General features: G+C 36.2%; 1 protein-coding gene, 1 long non-coding RNA gene and 1 pseudogene across 4 annotated transcripts; 2 read left to right on the plus strand and 1 right to left on the minus strand.

Annotated features, from left to right (window-relative positions):
• The first annotated feature begins 2,635 nt into the window (after positions 1-2,635).
• On the plus strand, positions 2,636-5,693 carry LOC126787324 (histone-lysine N-methyltransferase ASHR1-like; annotated as a pseudogene).
• A 6,934-nt stretch (positions 5,694-12,627) lies between these two features.
• On the minus strand, positions 12,628-14,512 carry LOC126786773 (uncharacterized). Its single transcript, XR_007671214.1, has 3 exons — positions 13,980-14,512; positions 13,455-13,721; positions 12,628-13,125 (listed from the first exon to the last, which is right to left on the minus strand). It is a non-coding gene; the product is annotated as an uncharacterized LOC126786773 (long non-coding RNA).
• A 3,102-nt stretch (positions 14,513-17,614) lies between these two features.
• On the plus strand, positions 17,615-24,872 carry LOC126786766 (receptor-like serine/threonine-protein kinase NCRK). Of its 3 annotated transcripts, none has more exons than XM_050512691.1 (10): positions 17,615-17,987; positions 20,196-20,275; positions 20,465-20,581; positions 21,139-21,249; positions 21,594-21,866; positions 22,041-22,276; positions 22,365-22,661; positions 22,842-23,078; positions 23,682-23,909; positions 24,194-24,872. In XM_050512691.1, exons 2-10 carry the CDS (start codon positions 20,206-20,208, stop codon positions 24,449-24,451), a joined length of 1,827 nt encoding a protein of 608 aa, XP_050368648.1. In that variant the 5' UTR covers positions 17,615-17,987; positions 20,196-20,205; the 3' UTR covers positions 24,452-24,872. The 3 variants fall into 3 exon arrangements, with proteins under 3 accessions (XP_050368648.1, XP_050368649.1, XP_050368647.1); XM_050512692.1 differs by lacking the exon at positions 17,615-17,987 and adding an exon at positions 18,588-19,121; XM_050512690.1 differs by lacking the exon at positions 17,615-17,987 and having other exon boundaries at positions 20,112-20,275.
• The last annotated feature ends 1,136 nt before the right edge of the window (positions 24,873-26,008 follow it).

Raw genomic sequence — 26,008 nt, forward strand, 5'->3', positions numbered from 1 at the left:
TTCTCTTAACAGAAAAGTGTTCCCTTAACAGAAAGAATGAGAAGCCTTACTCTTCAAGAATGCAAATAATTAATAATTTCTTCAATGCCCTCATTACTTCTGAGGGATTCATCCTTACAGAGGTTATGCAGATTTAAAATATGTTCTGTAACCAGAGTTGGTCTTTTGTGAATAGTTGTAAACTTGTAATGTCTCATATGCTGTAAATAATTTAAATACGTTTGTGTGTGTGTCCTATGTCACTTTGCATCATGCCATTGCATTATTCTTACCAGATAGTCAACTTTTAACTTAAGGGTTCTCTTGAAGGTGTTGAGAAGTTACATTGATTTTGCTGCACGCACTGCGACTCGACAAAAGGAGCTAAGGGAAGATTACTTTTTTACCTGCACATGTCCCCGCTGCATCAAAGTGGTACTCGCCCATGACTGTTTTGGGAAACGTTTTTAATGTATTGAAGCACATTTGCAACATATGTTACACATTGTCTTTTAGTACTGCACTGAAATTATTTTCTGCCTTATGATGATAAATGAAGTGGGTTGGTTTATATTGAAGGGTCAGTCTGATGATATCCACGAAAGTGGAATTCTGGAAGGCTACCGATGTACCGATAATGAATGCGCTGGTCTTATGCTCTGCGACTCTGGTATGGAATTACTGGTCAGTGTGATGAACAAATTGGATAACGAATACTGGTAGCTAGGTAGTTTAGACAAGTCGATCTAATATCCTGCAATTTGGATGAGCAGATGATAATGTATTCAAATGCCAACAATGCTTCCGTCTTTGAAGTAAAGAAGAGATAAGACAACTACTATTACATACTCTTATGAAAAACTTTTGTGTATGTGCTCATAGTGCATTTGGGCACTTACAAATTGGATTATAGGTGCTTGCGCGTGAGTTCATCACCCCCCCCTCCCCCTCATTTTCTTCAATACTGGTTATTTGTTATGTTTACGGTTACGGTTCTTGATTCTCCTTCGTCACGCTTAACTCCTTCATGCATTGAGTTTCGATGGTGGTTTGTATGATGTTGTTTTATTTGTGGGTTTCCATATGATTTGTCTTGAAATTAAAATGACATCAGATATTCGGGCTTTTGCACTCTGATTTAGTACACCCTAGTACCTTATTGCTGCTAATGTTGATGGTGACATTAATGCTAGCTAGCTTTTGTGGTGGGAGTGGTAGAATTGTTAGCATAGTTGCTTTTATGTTTTCTATTGTAGAGTTTTTGACTGATAGATTAGCGAGTTATTGATTTTCTTTCACTCTTTCTAATTTGATCGAGTTTGCGAGCTTTACTTTTTATTTTATTTCATTTTCGCCTATCTTATTTGCGGGTCTTATATTTGATTAATGAATTTATTCATTTTTCACAAAAAAAAAATTCGCCGGGCGAGCTAGTGAAGAATGAGTAATAGGAGAAGACTAGAAATCTTGATCAGGAAACTGATACGTGTCGAATTTGACAGATGACACGTCAACCCAAACCGGCCTAACGGTTGAAAAGTTCTGGAGGACCCGCCAAGGACTTGGAGCCCTAATATAAAATGAAGAGTTTTTTCACCAACAGTCCCTCAATTCTAGTGTACCTACCAATGTGATACCTCAACTCTTAATCGTACCAATGTGATACCCAGACTCTAGTATTGCTATCATTGAAGTACTTCCGTCAGTTTTTTTCAACTTCTCCGTCATCTTGGTGACGTGGCAAGTACGTGAGGCCCACAAAGAGGGTTAAAAGACAAAATTAACCCCATCTGAGAGGAGCAATGTTTTTCCCGCCCTTTACCTTGAGAAAGACACCCAACAATTCCAATTTTGGCGCCAATTTTCCCTCCCTACTCCTTAATTTGTGTCTCTTATCTAAACTAAAGAACTACCGCCAACCAGTCGACCACAATCTGATAAAACCTAGATCAATCTCATTTTCTATTTTTACCCTAACACTTGTTAAACTAACAGAATAAATATAGGAATTTATATGGAACATCTCATTTCCACAATCTCATAAGAATATAGAAACACATAACTTAACGAAATTCAACTACATGTAAGAACTAATGGTACTTAAACATGTATTTGAATTTCGTTAAGTTATGTGTTTCTATATTCTTATGAGATTGTGGAAATGAGATATTCCATATAAATTTCTATATTTATTATGTTAGTTTAACAAGTGCTAGGGTAAAAATAGAAAATGAGATTGATCTAGGTTTTATCAGATTGTGGTCGACTGGTTGGCGGTAGTTCTTTAGTTTAGATAAGAGACATAAATTAAGGAGTATGGAGGGAAAATTGGCGCCAAAATTGAAATTGTTGGGTGTCTTTCTCAAGGTAAAGGGCGGGAAAAACATTGCTCCTCTCAGATGGAGTTAATTTTGTCTTTTAACCCTCTTTGTGGGCTTCACGTACTTGCCACGTCACCAAGATGACGGAGAAGTTGAAAAAAACTGACGGAAGTACTTCAATGATAGCAATACTAGAGTCTGGGTATCACATTGGTACGATTAAGAGTTGAGGTATCATATTGGTAGGTACACCAGAATTGAGGGACTGTTGGTGAAAAAAACTCTAAAATGAACTCTCTCGGGAGTTTACTGGCATCAACTTCAACAACGAAGTCATGGAGGAATTCAAGAACGCCCTCGAAAATCACTGCCTCACCATTTTGGAACTTCCAGACAAAGGCCGCGGCCTCCTCGCCACCAAAGACATCTCTCCAGGTCTTCTTCTATGTCTATTGTTTTCCAGTTCTCGTTTTTATGTTCATGATTCATGAACAGTAAAACGGTGCATTCTGAAAATGCAGGCGAAGTTTTGCATATAATCTGTGTATGAATATAGCAAGCAATACAAGCAATATAATTCAACTGCATTTGCATTGGTGACTAGTGGACGGGCTAGGATCGTAGGGAGCAAAACTCTAATGTTTGAAGTTGTTGAGGTATTTAAGCAAAAGGAATCGAGATGTGCAAGTTGTATTACAACGCTGCTATTTTCATTCATCATATCCCTCAAATTCTTATTACAATCTTAAATTATTCATTTTACAAGGGATACTATGATTCATCTCTATCAGAAGACAAAATTGGATTGCAATCATTCTAACAAAGAAGATCTTTCAATTCATGCGGATGGCATTGAACGGTCACACAATTTATGGCACGGGATTTGAACACTTGGGTAGAGGACTGTATCCTGCCATTTCATTCATCAACCACAGTTCAGTCTGTCAAACTATGGCCCAGTTCTTAATTTTATCCTCTTGTTGTTGGTTTGCTAAATCTTTCTGGTCATGTAGCTGCATGCCCAATTGATTACAGTATTCGAGGGAAGAACAGCTGTTGTTCGTGCTGTTCAACATATACCGAAAGGAGCAGAGGTCGTCTATATTGTTGGTAATTGGATATGTTATTTTAAAAAAATTGAGAGATTATGTCCATGATTTCTGAGAATAGGAATCATTAGAATTTCTAAGCTCAGCTTAATCATGTTATACTCTAACTGCTTTACATATAAACACTACAGGGAAAAAGAATGCTGAAAAAAATGCTATTAATCCTCCAGTTTTACCAAATAGAGTCCAGACATCTTTTTAACCAAAAAAAAAAAAACAGAGTCTAGACATCTTCCCATACGTTCCCTTAACAGAAAAAGTGTTCCCTCAACAGAAAGAATGACAAGCCGTACTCTTCAAGAATGCTAATTATTAATAATTTTCTTCAATGCTCTCATAAAACTCATTTCTGAGGGGTTTATCCCTGCAGAGGTTATACAGATTTAGAATATGTTTTGTAACCAGAGTCCGATTCTCTTGTAAACAGTTGTAAACTTGTAATTTTTCATCATGTCATTGCACTATTCTTATCAGCAAGTCAACTTTTAACTTCAAGGGTTCTCTTGAAGGTGTTGATAAGTTACATTGACTTTGCTGCACGCACTGCGACTCAACAAAAGGAGCTGAGGGAAAATTACTTTTTTACCTGCACATGTCCCCGCTGCATCAAAGTGGTACTCGCCCATGACTGTTCTGGGAAACGTTTTTAATGTATTGAAGCACATTTGCAACATATGTTACTTTATCTTTTACTTCTGCACCTAAATCATTTTTTGCCTTCTAATGATAAATGAAGTGTGTTGGTTATATTGAAGGGTCAGTATGATGATATCCACGAAACTGGAATTCTAGAAGGCTGCCAATGTACCGATAATGAGTGCGCTGGTCTTATGCTCTGCGACTCTGGTATGGAATTACTTGCAGACTAGTCAGTGTGATGAACAAATTGGATAACGAATACTGGTAGCTAGGTAGTTTAGACAAGTCGATCTAATATCCTGCAATTTGGATGAGCAGATGATAATGTATTCAAATGCCAACAATGCGGACATCTTTGAGTAAAGAAGAGATAAGAGAGATGGAAAGTGAAATTAAATTGTTGCAGGAAAAGGCTTTTAAGGCTGAACAGCCTGCAGGCTCTCGTATCAGAATCCTTTTTTGTTTGCCATTAATACTGATTGGATTTTTGGACCATTGACAATAATCTTTCATGATTTTCAATACTAGGATTGACAGTAGTTGCTTGATATATTAGATTTTGTACTATAAGTTCATCATTTTGACAACAGTTTGATCTTTGACCAACTTTAGCTCGGCAGGAACTAATAGCTATGTATAAGGCAATCGAGAAATTGTTTTGGAAAAAAGTATAATAGTAGTTACCATAATATTCTGTAATGGAAAAAAGTATGTATCAATCATCAAATTGTTTTGGAGAACAGTGTTCTGGCCTGTGGATTTTAAACCCATCTACATGTAATTGAGATGATTTATTATTCCTTGTCTTCAGAATTCCTTTAAGCTGGAAGACTGGAGTGAAGCTTTAGCATATTGCAAATTGTCCATTGCACTGTATCAAAATATGTTTCTTTCTTTTTTTAACTTTCTATTCAAAATAGAGTTACATTTTTACAGTGAAACAGGACATGTAATAGTTTAAGGTAAAATTAGCGTTGATGGTTCTTGTTGTTCGTTCAATTGGCATCTGTAGAATCTGAACAGAACTAAATTAGTTTTTCTGGCAGGTACATAATGGAAGGTATTAGGATTTTAAAATGATCAGAAGTTTAAATTTCTGACTGTGTGCTTCCTATGTTTGAATGTTAAATTGGCAGGAACAGAGATGTTAAAGTAAATTTAATTTTTGGTCTAGAACACTCGTTTTGACTTATTACAGTATTATTACTTATTAGCGTAAAAGCTTATTAAAACTTAATCATGAGACATGCGTACCTGTTTACAAGTATTCATTTACCCTCCATAGTTTAATTAGTTGAATTTATGCATCTCTGACTTCTGATGGGAAATTGCTAACTTGTGGAACTTTTGTATTTGATTGTAAAAGTATATCCAGGCTATCATCCTGTACTTGGATTGTCAATACTATATCTGTGGGCAGCTTGAAATGTCAGTTTATTGTTGCTTGAGGTTCGCAGACTCTTATATTCAATTTTTTAAACAGCTGATTACATGTCACAGGATACTTGGAGGGGCTGAGAATGCTGTGAAATCTCTGACCAAGGCAGTTGATATACTGAAGATTTCTAGAGGGACAAGTACAACCTTAATGAAGGATCTGATCAGTTTATTAGAGAAGCTACATATTAGCGAGTCTCATCAATGAATAGATTTACTTCCCAACTCTTTGGATTTTCTATTCAACATCGCACTTGTACTATGACTACTTGTGACTTATTATGTATCAACTTTTGTGCCAGTTGCATTAGATGAAACTTGATGTAATGAAATTTGGCCTTTTGGTCCTTCTCACAATGCTCTTCATTTTACAATAGACCATTGTTTAATACAATTCCGACCTTGACCTTAACATTTGTTACATCATAAAGATTCTTGATTTTGAAGGCAACTTGTTTGATGTTTTGCATCAGGTCGGACTCCGATCAACTCAAATAAACCATGTCTAGTACCCTACTCCGGTATTTTCAATCTCATTTGGTCCTTGCTTCCCATTTAAATTCTTCTCTAAATTCATATTTCTCACTAAATTTGATCTTTTTTTTTTCTCTTTCCTTTGATAGGATCTTGTGTTCTTGAAAGATCAGAACTTCCATTGAAACATTAGAGAAAAATTGAAATACAATGGATTCAAATATTTAGAAACCTATGCTAACATCATTCTGTTTCTTGCAAATATCAATTCATCCGAAACCAAATTGCATCACGCTGATCATAGAAATCCCTGAAACTACTTTGTGTTCTGTGATGGTGTTAAACACCTGTCTTCCAAGATACAACTGTGAACTGTCCATTGAAACCCGTCTCAAATACTAAATCAGAACCACAAGTTCCCCTTTCTAGTCCCTTAGCCATGGAACACACACCTTTAGATACTATGAGGTAAGCTTACCAGGGTGACCGTATTAGGCTGCAAACCTTGCCATTGCATTTGATCAGCAACCTCGAAAGTCTCATTACTTCACAGGTCCAAAATTCACGAACATGGAAATATAAAAACAACCTGTATGCAGTCCTTCATCTCGTCCGCATTTACCCTTTGCCTTCCTTCCATTCAAGGGGCAGCTGAGGAGAAATAAAGCAGCTGAGGAGAAATAAAATACAAAAGAATGATTTCATTTCACTGCTAAACATTGAGAGATTTTATTTACTAAATACTCCAATTCACAAACAGTTACTGTTCGACATATAGCACACACCAACTGCTCAATACAAAGCTGGACAATAAATGCAAATATGTGAAAAGACACATTATGCAACCTGCAGTATATTGCACCATGGAAATCAATTGTGGTAACCTGATAAGGAAGGCCAGTATCACATTCATAAGCCGGTGGTTCTATAATGAGCATTTCCCTGGTTTCCAACCAATCAATAACCTTTGCTCCGTTTAGGGTCAAATACCGTTGCACATAGTTTAGCTCAGTTAGCCATTCAGAGTAGGGTGTCTTCTACTTTTACCAATGTAATTCCTCCGCATGTGGAGGATAACATAACCTTAGTGTAATGATCCTTGACCAATGAATTCGATTCATTCCCCCAAAAAAAGTCTTTGCTCCATTGTGCAGTTTATAGCAAGCACAAAGACAGACTTAAGCATGAACATATCTAAGTGTACATAGCCACTCAGTCACAACCTAAAACTAACAAACGCAAATGGTATGATATAATCGTCACTCAGATTCAATTAATTACAAAAATGTGAACTAAAATAGTTCCAAGTGAATGAAGAAAAGAAAGAGGGGATACAGTTTGATAACGAGGAGAAACTAACCAAGCCAAAGTAGAGTCTCTTCATATTCATTAATGTGAATGAACTCTGCATTCTCTCTTAACACAACCGATTCAAGCTGCTCTTTGGTATGAGCCCAGCAGTACCAACACTCGCAACATCAAACACACAGAGACAGTCCTCAAAATATCGGTATCAATAAATATATCGTTTTTTTTTCAAGGAGATATCGAATATATCAGAAATATTAGAAAAAAAATATCGTTTCTGATCCGAAATTTTTATTTATTTATTATCAAATAACATACAAACAGTTACAATTATTAATTTAATCTAGTACTAAAAAGAGGTTTTAGATGCTTGAAAAGACGCATATTGGTCAACAAAAGTATATTACTCTACCCAAGACATACGAGCCATATAATACGAATTGTAGTGATTAACATGATGGTTATATATATTTTTCAAACTATCGACAGTTTCTCCAAGAAATAGATAAAAGGATAAATCAAACTCGATGATTGATCATATACTTTTCCAAACTAACCATAATCGTAAACAAGATAACTAGATTAATAGTTGTCTTTATGTGATTCGTTAAACGACTCATTGCACTCTATGTCTAAATTAATATAATCAAAACTTGAGGCAACTAAAGCAACATCAAATGAAATACTTTGATCATCAATGACTCTTTTTGTCCTCCTCCCGTACATGTTCTTTTGTTGCTCATCATGACCACTTGCTCTAGATCCATAATCATCATCTTAGCTAGCATGATCAAAATTACTTTCACAAGTAAACTGGTCTAATCCTCCACCAGTAAGATTCTCTACCATCACCACCACCACCACCACCACCTTTATCGTCATTGGAACTATATAGAGTTGCTATAACCCCCCCCCCCCCCCTCACACACACACACACCATCATTATCAGAATCATCTCACAGGTTTCCAACTTTATCAGATAAATTTTTGAATTAATTTCAGTCTACCTCTAAACTTAAACGTAAAATCAGTCCACCCCTTAATCTTTAATTTAATCAGTTTCCCCCTTATACTTTATATGTACATCAGATTAGGACAAAATTTAGATTCTTATATGGGCTTTATGGATAATGATGTTACAAAATCTAATTTCAAAGCTTTAGTTTTGTTGTAAAACTGTTGGGAATTATGTTTTGGTTGTGCATATATGATTTGAAGTCTTGTTTTCATAGTTTTTTGACCGAATTATAACTGATTATAATCACAATCAGAGCAAAAAATGAATTTTGTCATAATCTGATATATATTTAAAAGTATAAAAGGAAAACTGATTAAAATAAAAGTTTAAGAGTGAATTAATTTTACGTCTAAAGTTTAGAAGGGTAAAATGAAATTAATTCTATTTTTTTTTAAATTAAAATTTTCAAATTTTTCTAAAATTTGGAAAATATATCGAAAAATATCGTAAATATCAGAAATATTTTATGTTATCAGAGAAATATCGCAGATACGGAACAAAATAAGATATTTCCCCCTAAGATATATGGGGATTCTATTTGCAGCTCTAAAAATGCTATGTATACCTCTGTTGATACCCAAAAAGAGCACAAACTTGCCTTATGCATACTCCAAGCACAACAAGAAAATACACATGCAAATTATATTCAAAAATACAAGCTTTACATATTTATTTGTACATTTGGCGACTCTGCCGAGGACTGGGTTTAAATCCCCAAATTCTGCTCCCTCCATCACTACCATATTGCTTCCAATCTTGAAAATGTCTAGTATAATTTCACCATGCTGAAACTCATGCTTTATTTGCCAACCAAAGCCTTGAACATGCCATAATCTGACCTGCTAGCCAAACCATTTACTTCATGTTGGATCCATATTTTTTCTGCAAAAACAAAATCTTTGACTATGCCATAGTCTCAACTGCCAAAGCCAAATCATTTTATGTCAAGATAAATCCATGCTTCAATTTATCTTACAATCCGATCCCTACTACTGTACATATATACCTTCGATTTTCTCTACTTACTCTACAACACAAGTCATTTCAAACCATACATTCAATTCCAATAGCACTCTACCAAAATGACAACAATCCTCTCTTTATCTTCAACTTTCAATACCCAAACAGATGGATATTGTAGATCCAAGCCATCCACATTTAGTTGCCAATTATTTATCCTTAGATCAATCAAAATTAATCTAGCTATCATTACTGTGTTACTCTACCAGATCTGAGGTAAAAGAAGCGCCACTTTGACATAAACTAAATCCACAAAAAAAAAAGGTAGCACACCTCTGTCCTTTCCCTTCAATAACTTCATCCCCATGCAACATGACTATTCTTCTCTTAGAAGCTTCACAAATCTGCTTGATACTTTTGCGAGCAACTAATTTTTCATGCTACTAGACCATCAAATATGTACTGTAGTGAATAGCATACTAATCTTAGAAATATCAACTCCCTAGATCCATGATACATAAGAAGGAGAATATGATTATTCTTGCTACAGCAAAAAGCCAGCTCAATACAAGAAGTTTAAGCATGATACACCTTTAGCCTTGCTCAAAGCAAGCAATCAAGCATTTCAGACTTTCATTTTGCTAGCTACTGACATGCACAGTTCAATTTTTTTTTTTTTTTTAAAAAGCATTGCTAGATGAAGGTCAAGCACAGTTTTACACAACATGTAAAACTCTTCTACACTGTAGTTATTGGTGTGATTCCAAAAAGTCAACATTGCAGCAGTAAAAGAGCAATTGTCAGCTAACCTAATGTATCCTATCACCAAGCTATATTACCTGTCTGGAAGCAAAACCAAAATTATAGCCAAAACCACAAATTTCAACACCACAGTATTATAAGTTTATAACCCAACTTTTCACTTGTATATCCTTATTTAGACCTCATCATTTAGCCCGCGGAGATCCGCAAGCCCGATGGGCTTTTACCTGGCCCGACCCACGAGAAAGCCCGCTTCCGTGGGTAGAGGGCCATGGCTTAGTTTAGAGGTGTGAAACCCGGTCCGGCCCATAAAAACCCGCGAAAAAATAAAATATTATACATGTACAAAACGAACGAAATTTTTACGGGATCCCTAAATATATATACCAATTACATCTGCTGGTGTCGATCGACCATATTTCGAACTGGAGTTGTTGATCGCCAAAGTGTCCACTAATGTACCATAACATTTATATTAGGTTTAGAATAAAACTATCGCATTATGAAGCGACTATATGAAGGAAACTTCTCGACATCAATCGACACCAGCCGATGTGATCGGTATATATATTTAGTGACCCTGTAAAAATTTCATCCAATTCGAACCTCGTTTGACCGTCAGAATTTTTGGTAAACTAAAAACACCACTAATATGCCATAAGGGAAGACCTATTACCGAGATGCCTACACCGAAAGTTGTTTGCATATCTGAAATCACCTAATATTTGTCACCGATCGTGCGCGGTTGCACCGAGGAAACCCATTCGGCAAAGTCCCGATCAATGTGTTTTAATATGTCAAAACACCTATTTTTTGGTTGACCGTAGGTACAGACGGTCAAACCATGTCCAAAACGGATGAAATTTTTACGGGTTCCCTAAATATATATACCGATCACATTTTCTGGTGTCGATCGACCATATTTCAAACTGGAGTTGTCGATCGCCGAAGTGTCCACTAATGTATCATAACTTTTATATTAGGTTTATAATAAAATCATCGCATTATAAAGCGACTATATGAAGAAAACTTTTTGGAATCGATCGACACTATCTGATGTGATCGATATATATATTTACTGACCATTTTAAAATTTCATCTAATTTGGACCTCGTTTGACTATCTATTTATATCCGGATCTCGTTCGAAACTATAATTTATTTGTTACTTGAATGTTTTCTAATAATTCTTTTATTGTTCCAAACCCTTAAATAAAAGTATTATGTTTTTTTTTCTAATACAAACTCGTAAGGACCGGCCCGCAAAAACCCGCAAGACCCGCTTTAAGTGGGTGGACTTGAATCTTTATATTTTTTAAAATACCCAGCCCGACCTGGCTCATCACTTATTTAAATGTACTAAGATCCGGTCTGGCCCAGCTAGTTGATGAGCCATATCCTTATCTACCAATTCAAGCTAGTTGCTTTCGGTTACATTGTGAGGTGCAGTAGACTTTTTTTAGTTACTGTAACCAATCTCTTCAAGCAAACTTAAGATACATAAAAATTCAGTCAAACCATTCATGCTCTTTCCCAAAGCTCACTTCCTTAACCAAGTTGATTCCAAATACTAATTACATTCCAGAGGAAACCATTAGAGCAAGCGTTTTTACTCAATCCAGTTGTTAGCATCATACTGTTAATCAAGTCAAAACTATTGGAACATGCAAAAATAACTCAATCAAGCAGCAAGCAATACTCAAGCAAACATGCTCAACCAAGCAACAAGCAATATTCAGTCAAACACTAAGCCACGTGAAAATTCAATCAAGCACCAAGCAACACTGAATCAAGCCTAAATCAGTGGAGCAAGCAACCTGTACTCAAACAAGCTAAAACTATTTGAGCAAATAACTACTCAATCAAGTTAATTTCAAGCAAGAGCCAATTTCCATCGTACTTTTAAAAGCACACAGCATTTCATATCTTATTATATGATACATGGGGGCTGAGTAGTAAGTCATTGTGAAGTTGTGGTCGCTAACTTATTCATGAGATAATCTTGTACTGTAGTTCAAGCTTATATATGAGAGCCAATATCTTTCTCAGGCTTATGTGTTAGTCAAAATCACACACTTGTTCTGTGCCATCTCCAAATATTCCTAATGTTAATATGGCATTTGTGTTACAAAATCCTGTCAAGCCAAAGAACCCTACTAATCTTAGTATATTTCCATTCTGATAATTTATTTCTCCCCGTAGCTTGTCATTCCTCACATTTTCAGAACCACATCCAAAACATTTCTTGTCATAGCCACCCACTGCAATAACTGTTCAGTTGCAGAATCTTAACCTCATCAACATTGGCCACAACACACAGTTCCAAGATCTATACTCATCCAAGCAACAAGCATACTCGAGCAGGCCAAAATCATTAAAGCAAGCAATCATGCTCAAATAAACAAGCAACATTCAATTAAGCTACAAGCATTATTATTCACTCGAGCCAAAACTTTTGTACATGCAAAAAACTCAATCAAGCAGCAAGCAATACTCACTCAAGCCAAAAACATTAGTCCAAACAAATAAATACTCATTCAAGCTAATTCCAAGCAAGAGGCAAGCAATACTCACTCAAGCAAAAAACATTAGTGCAAGCATATAAATACTATCCAAGCCAATTCCAAGCAACAAGAAACTTCATTTTTCTCTCAAATCGTATGTTATTACACTTGGGGGCTAATTGGTTATGATCATGTTCAAGATTACTGTGGAAATTTAGTCCATGGTCATCCCATATTGTTGTTCAAGCATATACCCTTCAAGCAACACTTCAAAGATTTTATACAAGAGCATGTCCCGGATACAGAGAACCAATGCTAGCCTATGTACAACTGTATAGGTTGACACATTATGGTCTGATCTGTAGTTTATTTCACCCCGCAGCTCCCAAATTTATCTCACACTTTCTATATTATAGTAAACTCCATATTGTAGCCAAAACTTTCCACTGCAGTGACTATTCTACTGTACAAATCTCATTCACATTGCCCACAATGCTCAGCTCCATACATAATATCCAATTTTATACGCAAAACAAGCCTGATGCCAAACCAAGGTCATTATCACAAGTCTTTCTCAAACCGAAATAATTGTTGCAATTCCAAAAGTTGTAACTCCTGCAGCACAATTACATTGACTCTCATGCTTAATTTTAGAGCCTGTAAGTTACTCCAACAAAGATATATCCATACAGTCTTTATATCAAGCTCAGGGCATTCATTTATGCACTCTTGGAAATTGCATTCCTCACAAGCCACTATTCGAGTTACATATTGCAGGAAAACATGCTTCTTGCAACGAAGTCATGAGTAAAATGAAGACAAGAAAGTATCACACTTCAACTCATTTAGAGATATTGAGACCATTTCATAAACCATGCCATATGCAGTAAAGGAATCTATGTGCCTACTGAATACGATCAATAGAGACAAGCACGAGTACTTACAGAGGGTGTCAAGCATTGAAGTGTCCAAGCATAGTCTGATGGCTCTAATCATAATTCCACCTCAATCTCGTCAATAGACATGGAGGTTTCGCGCATAAGGCCAACTCATCGCCAATTGCTGCAGGGCTTTGAGGTTTGAGGTCTCTGCAATTACAGTCAAGCTCATGGCTATAGGCTGCGGTGATCACCGCGGTGAATGAAGATGCCTGCTCATTGATCGATTGAAATGTTCATGCCTAAATCATGCTCATAACTGAATATGCAATCCTACAAGAAATCCAATTGTAAGTCACAAAGAGCAATTTGCTTTAGATTCCACAATGCTCCAAGCAACTTCCTCATTCGAAATTCAAGCCCTCACTTGCCCTGAGTCCCCAAATCAAACCTAAGCATCCTAGATATCAAACTCTTTTCACCATTTTCCCCAAACATTTGAAACTTACCCATTCTCTATTCAATAAAGCCTACCCATTGAAAAAGCCAAAAGAAAATTCACCATTGCAACTCATACGAAGATCATCTTACCTCCCATGGAACGTTAGCCATGAAGACGAATTTTCCCCAATTGATCAACTATGGTGCTGTATTGCAAAGCTTGCGTTCCTCTAAGCAGCTCTTGGTCTCCGATTTGGTGAGGAAAGATGGAATTTAGCCTTGCCTCCTCTTTTATCAGACCAAACGACATGAAGAGAGAGCCAAATTCTTATTGAAAAACTCGGTCAAAGTACTTTCACAGTTTCACCGAATTAAAAAGCAGCAATCTCACACAAGCCCGTGCATACACCACTCTATTTTACTTGTTCAATCCGGTCGTACTTGAGAGAACTCTTGTCATGAATTCATCATGCGTGTAATCTAACTTGATTCAAATGCTAAGTTATAATTGCGACAAGCCAATGCATACTCCAAGCCTACACCAAGCTAAACACAATGGTAATCGGAATTACGACCAAAAGACTGGAAGGGGCACGCCAAGCCCTATACATGCTCATGCCAAGCACTTACTAACCAACAATGCCAAGCTTCTCTTTGTCAAGGTCGTGCCAAGCCTATTCCCTAATGCGCATAAATTCCATGCGCTCCCTTTTGGATTTTCAGATGATTACGGTAACCAAACCAACTGACAATACACACGCCTAATACTTGCCTAAAGCATGGTTGCTATAAGCTCAGGCATATGCAGACTCGTTCTACACATACCGAACGCATACCCAAGCATCTACAAGCCAAGCAAAGAAAATATTGTAAAGCAAATTGTCAAGCATCTCTACAAGCCAAATGCAATGCGTATTCGATCTGTCTATTAGATTCTTTCTGTGCTCTCTTTTTCACCTTGCATACCCCATTTTACTCTAATCAAGTTTTATATCATTCATCAGCCATCAATTTCGTTATAATTTTCGTCTCGCTTATGGTTTCTAGTCGTCAAACGATTACTCTCTTCTCCAAAATATTTTTCAAATTTTATTCTTATATATACGTGCCTTACTTTTATGAAACACTCTGTAGACACACTCATTTTGCATTTCAATCCATGTCATTAAAAATGCATTTACTTATTCGCAAATTTCCAAATCATTAAGTCAAGCCTCATTCCTTGCAAAACACCAAAACGCAATGCATTTAGTCGTTTTGTCTTTTTCCATTGTACTTCACTGGGCTGATTTTGGTACGTCATGCCCACTAATTTGATCATTTAAGCTAAACACAATTTCTCACGATTTCCAACTATCCTTAGGAGATGATCATGCAAAGACATCGAACTCTCATGCAAAAGCCTCTTTCACACTGTACGTAAAGACTTCGTGCTTACATCGAACTACTTTATTCATTATGTAGCCTATTTCATAGTCATTGCATAACCTCCGTAATCAAGGGGCTAATGTTAATACTCAAAAAGAGCACAAACCTGCCTTATGCATACTCCAAGCACAACAGGAAAATACACATGCAAAATATATTCAAAAATACAAGTTTTATATATTTATTTGTACATTTATGTTATGCACGTGGACCCAAGTCACACTCACGCTCTTAGGGCTTGCAAGATTGGGTGTGGTGTGATGTAGAATGTAACAAAAGTACATGATGCCTAGTCTAGATTCTCGATTATTGACGGTTTTGGATTTGGGACCGAAATCGGAGCTCAATAATCTAAATCTTGACATGGGCATGCAAAGATGAGAACCCAAGCCCATAAAACCATTTAAATAGATATTAACCCTAGTCTTTCCGGCCAAACTTAAACACAATACATGCTTTTTTTACCCCGTAGCAGCAGTTCTCTCCCTTTATACTTAATACAAATCTCAGCCAACTCCTTTTTTATTCTTATACCTAGCTAGCTACAAGCTATTTCAAATCCAATTAGATATGTTTATCAATTCCAACACCACTACTTTAGCTACACAGTAGCTCTTACCGAATCTCCCACACAATCTCATATTTCATACAACACGAGTAACATTAGACACCACATCTATTACTTGTGGTTATTATCTTTTTCCATATAATTAGCTTTATCATAATAATCCTCTTTATTGTCTAGTAGATTTATCCCATAACTTGTGTCTTGGCCTCACCTCTAATAGCCTATAAATTTAGGCTTCTTCCCAGCAACAAAACAAACCTTCCAAGCAATGGAACACAACTTCCCAGCAGCAAAAACATGGAACTCCCTAAGCAATAACACCAAGTAATACATCTAGATCCAACAAGCAAACTTCAATGAACCAAGCTCTAAAACAACCTTAAGCATAACCCTCGGCCTCAAATTCCGTCTATCTTCCCTGCACCAGATTATTCACAACAAGCATCTCATCTTGCAATTCTTGTACTTATAGCTCCCACACCACATGCCTTCTTACAACCCCTTTTATGAATTATGTTCATCATCAAAACCTCATGCCAATACATATCTTGTCACAGCAGCAGGGCAACATCATTGCGGGGAAATTTGGGGAATATACTACAAAGCTTTGTTGAAGCTTTAGACCCAGTTCTTGAATTCAAAAGGAGGTACAAGAGGCAATCAAGCAATTCTAAAAACCTATGTACAAAACACCCTCTTACAACTTCTAACATTTTTCTATTTGTATTTGACTTTATCAACTTATATTAAAAACATATAAGGACAAGTTAGTAATAAATATAAAAATAATGTTTTTATGTACTATATATTTCAATTTATATAATTGTCTTTCCTTTTCTTTTCGCTTTCTTAATCAATAACCGGATTTTGTTCAAAGTTATTATATGTACACATATAATCATAAGAATCTAACAATCTCTTTTTATTTTTTGCATGTGAACACTACAATAGCATCGAAAAATAGAGTGGTTACAATTAAGGTCATATGCCAATAAGTCTTATTGTTCTCCACAAGTCATCTAAAAGATGTTGATCAATATATTAGATGATTTTTGATGTGTGTAAATAAGAACCGAATTTATATGTAACATATTTGAGAATGAATAAAACTACATGTTGGACATATATAATGAAAGTCGAAAGAAAACGATTATTTATGAGAACAAGGGAGTGGTTATGAAAAAAAATTCAATTGAAATCGTGTATTTCGTAATCAAATATACATGTAGGCTTCCATCAAAATTCAATCGTATGAAGAGAATTGACAACTACAAAAAATAAATTGAATATATGATTGGATGGTATTATGGTAAACAAGATAAGGTATACCGTATACTTAGGTTTTATAATAGTTGGAAAGTCAAATAGAGGTAATAATAATTGAGGTATACATAGTTTTTTAGAGGTACAAATATAACTCCCCTAAGGAGAAATTATTATCTATATTCGCCACATATCTCACGTGACATATTACTTTAATGTTATTAGTCTATTTTTAATGTGATTGTTTCTGATTAGTTATTATATGTAAATAATTTTTTATCATTTTCACCGCGTGCATGTTAATTATATCATGACGTTATATGATTAACTGAGTACGCCATATATCAGTATTACATAGTGTGACGGGTACACAGTATAATTACTCATCTCCTAAGATATATCATTTTAAAAATAGGCAAATATATTGAAAGTATTTTAAATTTTAATTATGACAACGAAATATAAAGAAACTGAGGCTCCCTTCTCAGTTCTCAGCGCACACCTTGGGAAGCGGGAGTTTGCCACCTCGGCTTTGCTGCATGAGAGAGCTATCAAAATCTCATCACATTCTCTCTCTCTCTCTCTCTCTCTCTCTCTCTCAAACAAGACCCTCTCTGGTCCTCCACTCCCTCCCTTTCACTCTCCCCACCTCACACCAAAGCCTCCATATCCTCTTCCACTCACATTGGAGAGAAGTTAAGCCACACTTGTTCTCTCGCCCCATTCTTCTGGTCTATGTGAAAAATGCCTCAGCTTCTTTCTGCTACTCGATTGTGAAGCTGTTCTATACATATCAAATCCTAATCCTGTTTCCAACTTTCTCTCAGAAACTGATTTGTCGATCAATTGCCACTGTAGGCATATCGCAGAAGCTTAAGTGGTCGGTCATTTTGATCAAGGTGAGCTCCGAAATTCCAGCTCCTGCATGTTATTGATTTCTTTTCCTATTTTTTTTTTCATGTTTCTAAATTTGAAAACGGATCTGGACACCATTGTCTTTAATGGGGTTTTAACGGGTGGTTTAGCAATAAATAGAATGATTAAGCTACTTGATTATCATTTGTAAAGTTTAATTTTTTTTGATGCACCAGAATCCAAAGTTGTAATCTTTTGTTTCTTTCCTTGTTTCCAATGACTAAAAGCCTTGATCTTTATATAAAGAATTCACCACACTTTATGTTAAACAATTTCTTAATCCAACTTTAATAATTTCACACAAAAGTGTTGTTGACTATTTGACCAAGTTTCATCGTGTATGTGCAACTATTATGAATTGGGTGGTTCAATCTGTATTTAGAGTACGTTAAGAAAGCCTTTCATTGTCTGAGGCAATCACGTAGCTAATTGACTGGGACCCAAGTTTGATGTAACAGTGGGGCCGTTCCACCCAGCCGACAGATAGGTGGGGCCTGCCCAGTTTGGAGCTTCGTCCAGTTTAGGTCGAGTTGTACAGCAGGGTATGTACAAGTAGGTCTGATTGTCTGTCTTTGAAGGAAAGTCATATATAACCGTTATTTCCCTTTGAAGAAGAGATATACTGAAGTTTTAATTTTCAACCGTTGGAGTGTCTTAGTGTTGGGAAGTTTTAGAAAATTGAATTATTGGGTATTGACTCAGTTTTCTATATTCTATGGGAATTGCTGGGCTAAAGGACACAGTTTTTTAATTGTGATAATGTGGATCAGATGTTGTTACAGCTGAGGGGTCTCTTTCGGATTTGCAAAAGGGTAGCTTTCAGAGAGGTGGTAGATGGATTTGGCAATTTTGTATTTGCTGTCATATGTGTCCTTTCTGCAGTCTATTCTTTATGATTCACTGCATTATGTCTGATGGGTTGCAACATCTATTTTTCATAGTCTGTGTTTAAACTCTTAAAGAAGAGAGTGGTGAGTGTGGGTTTTGATCGTTTCGATCACCTGGAGCTGGGTTGGTTTAGGCTTTTGAAATTTTTTGATTGTCAGTAAGGTCCAGGCCGTCCAGCACGAGTTTGTGTTTTGCTGTTTTGGCTGTGATCCTGTACTGTTCTATCTCAGGTAATATGATCATCCTGACGTTCAGTAAATTGGAGTTTCTTTCTGTTCGAATACAATGTCAGTTCTATAGTCTTGTCACTCTTATGGAATTACCGTGCAGAAAGTGTAGATTTGTTTGTAGTGAGGTCGCTTTTTTATAGTTTTACATCTTGTAGAGCTCTTAAAACTTAAGATGGGACGTCTATGACAGGTAGAATAAGTGATGCATTAATCATAGTTGAGGGCAGTCATGTGCTCTTACACCAAACCCAATGCCTGCATTTTTCATTTGTATTCATTCTGAAATGATCATATAGTAGTTACAGCTTTTAATGACTAATGCAATTTGGTTGTTGTAATAGTTAGTTCTGAATTCAATGGTATAACTGTGCGTTATTATCAGCAGCTATCAACAATCTTATGGGATTATTACAGCAAAGTTTTGTGTGACATTGCCATAAGCTAGTGTAGTCAAAGTTAATGTTGTACTCTCTATCTTGCTTCAGTACATGGTTTTGTCGCTTGCACTTAATTGATAGATTCAAATTTGTTGGCCAACTCCTTGGTTAGTTGCTCCTACTTATCGTGTACCCGAGTTAGTTCTCTTTCGTGGTTAAGTTGTTGGCCAATCATAAATTAGTCAATCCAACTTATCATATTGCTCATGTGCCTGAGTTTCTGTCATTTCTTTTTCGTAGCAAAGTGTTTCTTCAGATACTGGCTGGCCTGAGCTTAGTTTACTTTTGTCACCTTGGATCTTAAAAAATTTATATTATTTGAATCACATTGCTTGAAGTTGATTAATGGTTCAAAGCTTTGAGCTTGATGAGCTCAACTTCAAGGTTTGGATGGTATCATCTTCAGTTTTACTTTTTAGCATGTGCTTATTATTTATTGGAATGTCTCTAGCTTTGCATATGCCTGAATTTCTATTAATAAAACTCATCCTGCTCATTTTCCTTAATAACCCCCTGTGTTCTATGGTGTTTTAAAGTTTGACATCAAGAATTTAAAATGAGTCCAAATTTTACTACTCCGTACAAGAATACTCAGGTGAATTGATTCCATATTCTTTTCGCATTGTTTGCCATACAGGTTACAGTAAATGAAAAACCAAGTGGGAGTTGGCCTTGCTTATTTCATAAGTTTGATTTTGATTCAGCATGGTCTCTGCGGTTAGTACTGATATTCTTATTTAATGATCAGTTAGCTGTGATTATTAATAACTCCTTGCTTAAAATGTTGAATATTAACTAAGCAACTTTATTTGTTATCTGTAACATCGGAAATGAGTGTAAATTAAGCAAATTTATACTCACGGCTTAAAGAATAGCTTTATCTTATTTTCATAATGTATTGTGCAGATGAGGTTCCCAGTATATCTGGTGTAACAGATTGGACATGTCGATGTTCTGTTTTATTTCAAGGAAACCAGAGCTACACTCTAGAATACTGTTCAGCGTCCTGTAATTGCAGTCAGGGTATGCTGCTGATCTTTATGGTGTATTACCCAAAAGCTTCATATTGCTTTTGTTATAAGTTTTTTGCTAATATAAGTTTAACATACTTTTCCTCTTTTGGTCTTTACATGCCTGTGAAAATATGTATAACTATCTCTAAGCCTATAAACAGGGGGCAAGATAAGAATATTACTGGTTATAAACTCATAAATCGTGAATATATTATGCAGAGTTTTCTCATTTTAATTCTATATCAGTTGAAGTTTCTTATTAAATGAATGCACTTTCAAGTTGTAGTGGCCTATAAGACATTCTTCATTTGTTGTTCAATTGAAAGGTATCGGTTACCAGAAACTTTTAAGTAGAATTACATTGAAAGATAAAGGACATCTTCAGAGAATCTTTAGTTTTATGACTTTTATCTTTGCATGCCACAAGTTCATTGTGCTAATTAAGATATCCTCCCTTTTGGTAGTGACCATTCTTTTGTATCTTATTTGTTATATACGACTACATTTCCACTGTGATAAATTCTCTCGGACACTAAATGCTAAATTTCCTTTGTTTCTATTATATAGATTATGGAAGTGATAGCAAATGGACATGTGTATGTGATGCCAATGGCCTTCCTAAAGTGGCTGCTGATGGTCACGATACTAATTGCTTTACAGCCTGCAACTGCACTTCTGGTACTGTCTCTTTGTTTCTCACAATCGGGTACACATGTCTTTTTTAATAGTGTTTCGAGCTATTTCTGTGGTACAAAGTTTGATTTGAAATTTGTGGTGGACAGACTTAATGTGCAACTGGCCAAACGCCAAAGCAACCAACTTCTTTTTAGAATAATTATAAAATCAATTATATATACATTGAATAATGGATTGATTTTTGTGAGTTGTGATTTGATTCTGTTTCACCATGACAAATTTGTTTAAGTGTTCCTTGTTAGAAGTATCGCTATCCATTGTTCCACATTGAAATTATGTTTATATGCAAAGTCCCTTTGATTATGACTTGTTCTGTTTTGTGACAGGATCTCTTGATGCGGCTCAATCTTCGAAAAAGCAGTCTTCAAGCAAAGTTGTTGTATTTGTTCTTTTACTATGTGTTGTACTTACAACGTTCGCTTTTCTTGCTTCGATGGCATGCTACTTCTATCGAAGGGACAAGTGCAGTGTTCACCCACCAATATTTTCATCAGATAAGGAAATGAGTTGCAACAGTGGTACTGACCTAATAAGCCATAGGAGTTCCTCAATGCTTGAGACCAAACTTTATATAAACTCCCCCATCAATCAAGGGATAGGTAAATCTATATATGTTCAGCAAAGTGTGTTTTCTAAACCATATATTGCCTGCTCAGGACTTAGTACTTACCTGTAGCCTCACTGGCCTGTTGGCCTGATTATTTTACATCTGTTTTCTTTAGGTTGAAGTTCCTACAAAGTTGTACTAACCTATAATCATGTTTTGTTCATAGGGTGCTTTACCTCTTGCTTATTTGGAAGCAATACAGGACCTTCACCTGGAGCACTTATTCAGTTTTCATACTTGGAGCTGGAAAATGCAACTAATAAGTTTTCAGATTCCAATCTAATAGGACTTGGAGGAAGCAGTTATGTTTATTGTGGTCAACTGAAAGATGGGAGTATTCTGGCGGTTAAGCGCCTCAAGACTCAGAAAGGGCCCGATATGGATTCTCTCTTTTTAACTGAGGTAATAACTCAGCTCAGCATCTCACAGTTCTTTGATTAAATTTAAAATAAGAAAAGTAAAATTAATTGCTATCTGTTATTTCCCTTAGATTGAACTGTTATCCAGACTTCATCATTGTCATGTGGTACCTTTACTCGGCTACTGCTTCGAAACCCATGGCAAAAATACTGAGAGGCTCTTGGTATTTGAGTATATGAATAAAGGTAATCTGAGAGATTGTCTGGATGGGTCTGAAGGAAAAAACATGGATTGGAGTACTCGGGTAGCAATTGCCATTGGAGCCGCTAGGGGTTTGGAATATCTCCATGATGCAGCTGCCCCAAGAATACTGCATAGAGATGTCAAATCCACAAACATTCTTCTGGATGGAAGTTGGCAAGCAAAGGTAAGATCTGATTATTACAGATTGTAGTAATTCTACAAAGGAAAATTATTTTGACAATGAATAGCTAAGAACATTGTTGTTTATCATGTTAGAACAGTATGTGTAGATTTTAGTGGACTTCAATAGAAGTTTTAGTGTGTTTACATGCATATATCTTAGACTTAAAATATACATGTGCAGATAACTGATCTTGGTATGGCAAAACGCTTAAAAGCTGATGGTCTCCCAAGTGCATCTAGTTCTCCAGCAAGAATGCAAGGTACTTTTGGTTATTTTGCACCGGAGTATGCAATTGTTGGAAGAGCATCTCTCAAGTCAGACGTTTTCAGTTTTGGGGTAGTTCTTCTTGAGCTTATCACTGGCCGGAAGCCTATTCACAGATCAACAAACAAATTAGAAGAAAGTCTTGTCATATGGGTGAGAAATTATATAAATTATTACTACGATATATATACTTTAACTAGTAACATGTACATCCTCTTCCCTATGTGAAGTTTGACATTATTATGTAGCTAGCTACGTGGCCGCGAACAAATTTTTTGAATGTGTACCTTTTTATAACTGCTATAGATGCAGTGATTCTCTAAATTCTACAAATGTTTTTTTTTCAGGTAATTAGTTTTTTTTAAGATTATATTTAACAAATTTAACAATTGTTTTTAACAGATCATTATTAAAAAATGTTAATCTAATCCATTGAATCTTTCTTGCAACATTAGGATATAAGTTTAACTTTAGAAGGCCAATCTCTTTCATGGTTGGCATGTTGTTGCTTGGTGAAGCAAAACATCTTTAAAGTCCATCCGGTCCAACATTTGACTGGCATGCCAACACTAACAACAAAATCTATAATCTATTTAATTTCCTTAACCATTTGTTAAGATGCGGATTTTGAAATCGGTTTCATTGCTGATATATGTTTCTAGTCATTCAATTATGTATCTTCCCTTGAGAATCATAGATCTCCTACTGTAAACATTATTGATGTAGCATTTACAAATTTTTTTGTCTTTGTTTTAGGCTACGCCTCGTTTACAGGATAGTAAGCGAGTAATCGCAGAGTTGCCTGATCCTGATTTGAACGGAAACTTCCCAGAAGAAGATATGCACATAATGGCTTACTTAGCTAAGGAATGCCTACTCTTGGACCCAGATTCCAGACCAACTATGAGTGAGGTTGTCCAAATCCTTTCGACTACTGCACCAGAGAGATCTAAAAGGAGGGGCATGCCTTTAAATTTGTTTCAGGTAATTTCTTTAAGTCAACTATGTCCTGATTTCTAGTAGTCACGGATCATATCGCTGCTCGCTTTTCTACATCCTGGTTGATATATTGTTGCTTTTCTGCTTTGGTCTTGTAAGGACCATGGAAAAACTATTTGCAAATATCAACTTAAACCTAAATTCATTAATGCAAGTGCGGCAAATGTTTAATTCCTCATGCGTCATGGGGAGGTCATCATCTTGAGTTAAAATTGTGAGCAATACATGCACTTAGAGTCTTCTTAATCTGAACACTCTTTCTTGGGCAGCATATGGGTCTTAAAGAAGCTGAGGACCTAAGGCGAGACAAATCCGGAAAATGTTCGCATCGGTGTTCACTGCCACTCGATATTGACCGCAACCTTGGCGTCGAAAAAAGTGATGATACTGCTTCAGACAACTTTATGGAAAGATTGATCCTCTTGACCTCAAATGCTAGGAGTCGGCGTGCATCTGATGATGAAACAGTGGATTTGACTGAGCCTAGGTTTGAGTCATTTTCCATAGCAAATGCTAAACCCTTATGACACGAAGAAAAATGGAAGCAACAGACCTAGATGCTTGTCAAAGAAATCACGAAAAATAAATATGTTTCCAAAGACTTGTTCCACTGTAGCATTGGTTCTTTGGAAAAGAAAAGGAAAGCAAATCATAGGCTTTTCTTTCACTTCATTATAGTCCTTGTGTTTGATATTCTTTAGATATTATGCTGATGAGTTGAGCATATACTTTTCTTGTACAGAAGTCATGGAAAAGCTCTTATACTTTAGGAGATGAAGAAGCAATGGTTGTAACTCGGTCCTGTGTGACAAGAAAAAAAAAACAGAAATTATAGCATTGAAGGATATGAGTTTTGTGTTTCTTTGTAATCAAGGAGTTGTGTGGTACTTGGTATCAGAAAAATTTGTTCATATATATGAGTTGAGGTCGCAAATGTATCTCATGAAATCTGGTGAAATTGTTATACTTCTGTTTTGCACAGCTCCTTGCGTACATATGATGGTCAAGATACTTGGTGTTGATTTTCCAACTCTATTCTTTCCCCAGGTTGCAATGACATTTCCCATTCCCATGACTTAATGGAACATATGCAACATTATCAAATTCTAGAACAATGTAAGCTCAAAATACCATCTAGAATTACTCATCCAAGGGTGAGTTGGTTTTAGTAAACTTGTAGAACTGTAGGACATCGTACTGTCACGTCCCTATTTTGGGAGTGTCGATCGTGGGCGTCGCTAGTTAAAGAACATCATGCATATATGGGATTTGCTCCAAGATTCAATGTGTGGGAGATATATGGCTGCTCCTTCCGAGGGGTTCAGGCATGCCGACCCGGTTAAATTCGGAGAGCTTGTCGCTAGGCGAGGACTTAACGTCAAAGAGGCAAGTTGGCCGCCCTACACACAGGTACGGGTCTGGAGCCGATCCCCTGATGAGCCCAAGGTAGGGCGAAACCAATGTATTGTCCCGTTAGATACGGCTGGCTCCATGGGGATGAAGCGCCGCATGGACCAAGTGTGGCAGCCGAATGGCTAGGTCCGTGACAGTACGCTGAACAGACCTCAACCCCAGTTTGTGTGATCGACTTCCGTCATTGGTTAATATACAATCTTCTTAATTAGGTCAGTTTCATATAATTCCAATAAGAAATATATGCCCGAATTACGATACATAATGAAATATAAACTTCATTTTTTGTAAAGAAGGGGTATTATTTCATTCATGTTGGAAAAATGGTTAATAAACCATTTAAAACCAAATTTTAATTGATTAATTCAATTAAGTTAAATTTATAATTAATCAAAGATGAACATAGATTTGAGTTCTCCATAATGAGGGCTACAAGATTATATGTTTGTTTGTGTAATTTGGTTTGTGGGTGAATAAGAAATTGTCACTCAAAGATGGCTACTTAGAATGAGGAAAAAGTTTTTGTCCCACGTTGGAAAAGAGAAGTGTTGAAAAGACTTTATATAGAATCCATTATGTGGATTGTAAAGTGTGTAAGCCATTTTATACCATCTCGCGCACGCGCAGAGGGGGGTGCAAATCCCAGGTCACAAGGGAAATCCGTGCAACAC

The sequence above is a fragment of the Argentina anserina genome, chromosome 3 (genome assembly GCF_933775445.1).
Source record: "Argentina anserina chromosome 3, drPotAnse1.1, whole genome shotgun sequence".
Classification (NCBI taxonomy): Eukaryota; Viridiplantae; Streptophyta; class Magnoliopsida; order Rosales; family Rosaceae; genus Argentina; species Argentina anserina.

Coding starts and splice junctions, on each gene's coding strand:
- LOC126786766 (XM_050512691.1), top strand. CDS start 20,206: ATGAAAAACCAAGTGGGAGTTGGCCTTGCTTATTTCATAAGTTTGATT. Junction 22,277..22,364: donor ATTCTCTCTTTTTAACTGAG/GTAATAACTCAG, acceptor TATTTCCCTTAG/ATTGAACTGTTATCCAGACT. Junction 22,662..22,841: donor ATGGAAGTTGGCAAGCAAAG/GTAAGATCTGAT, acceptor ATACATGTGCAG/ATAACTGATCTTGGTATGGC.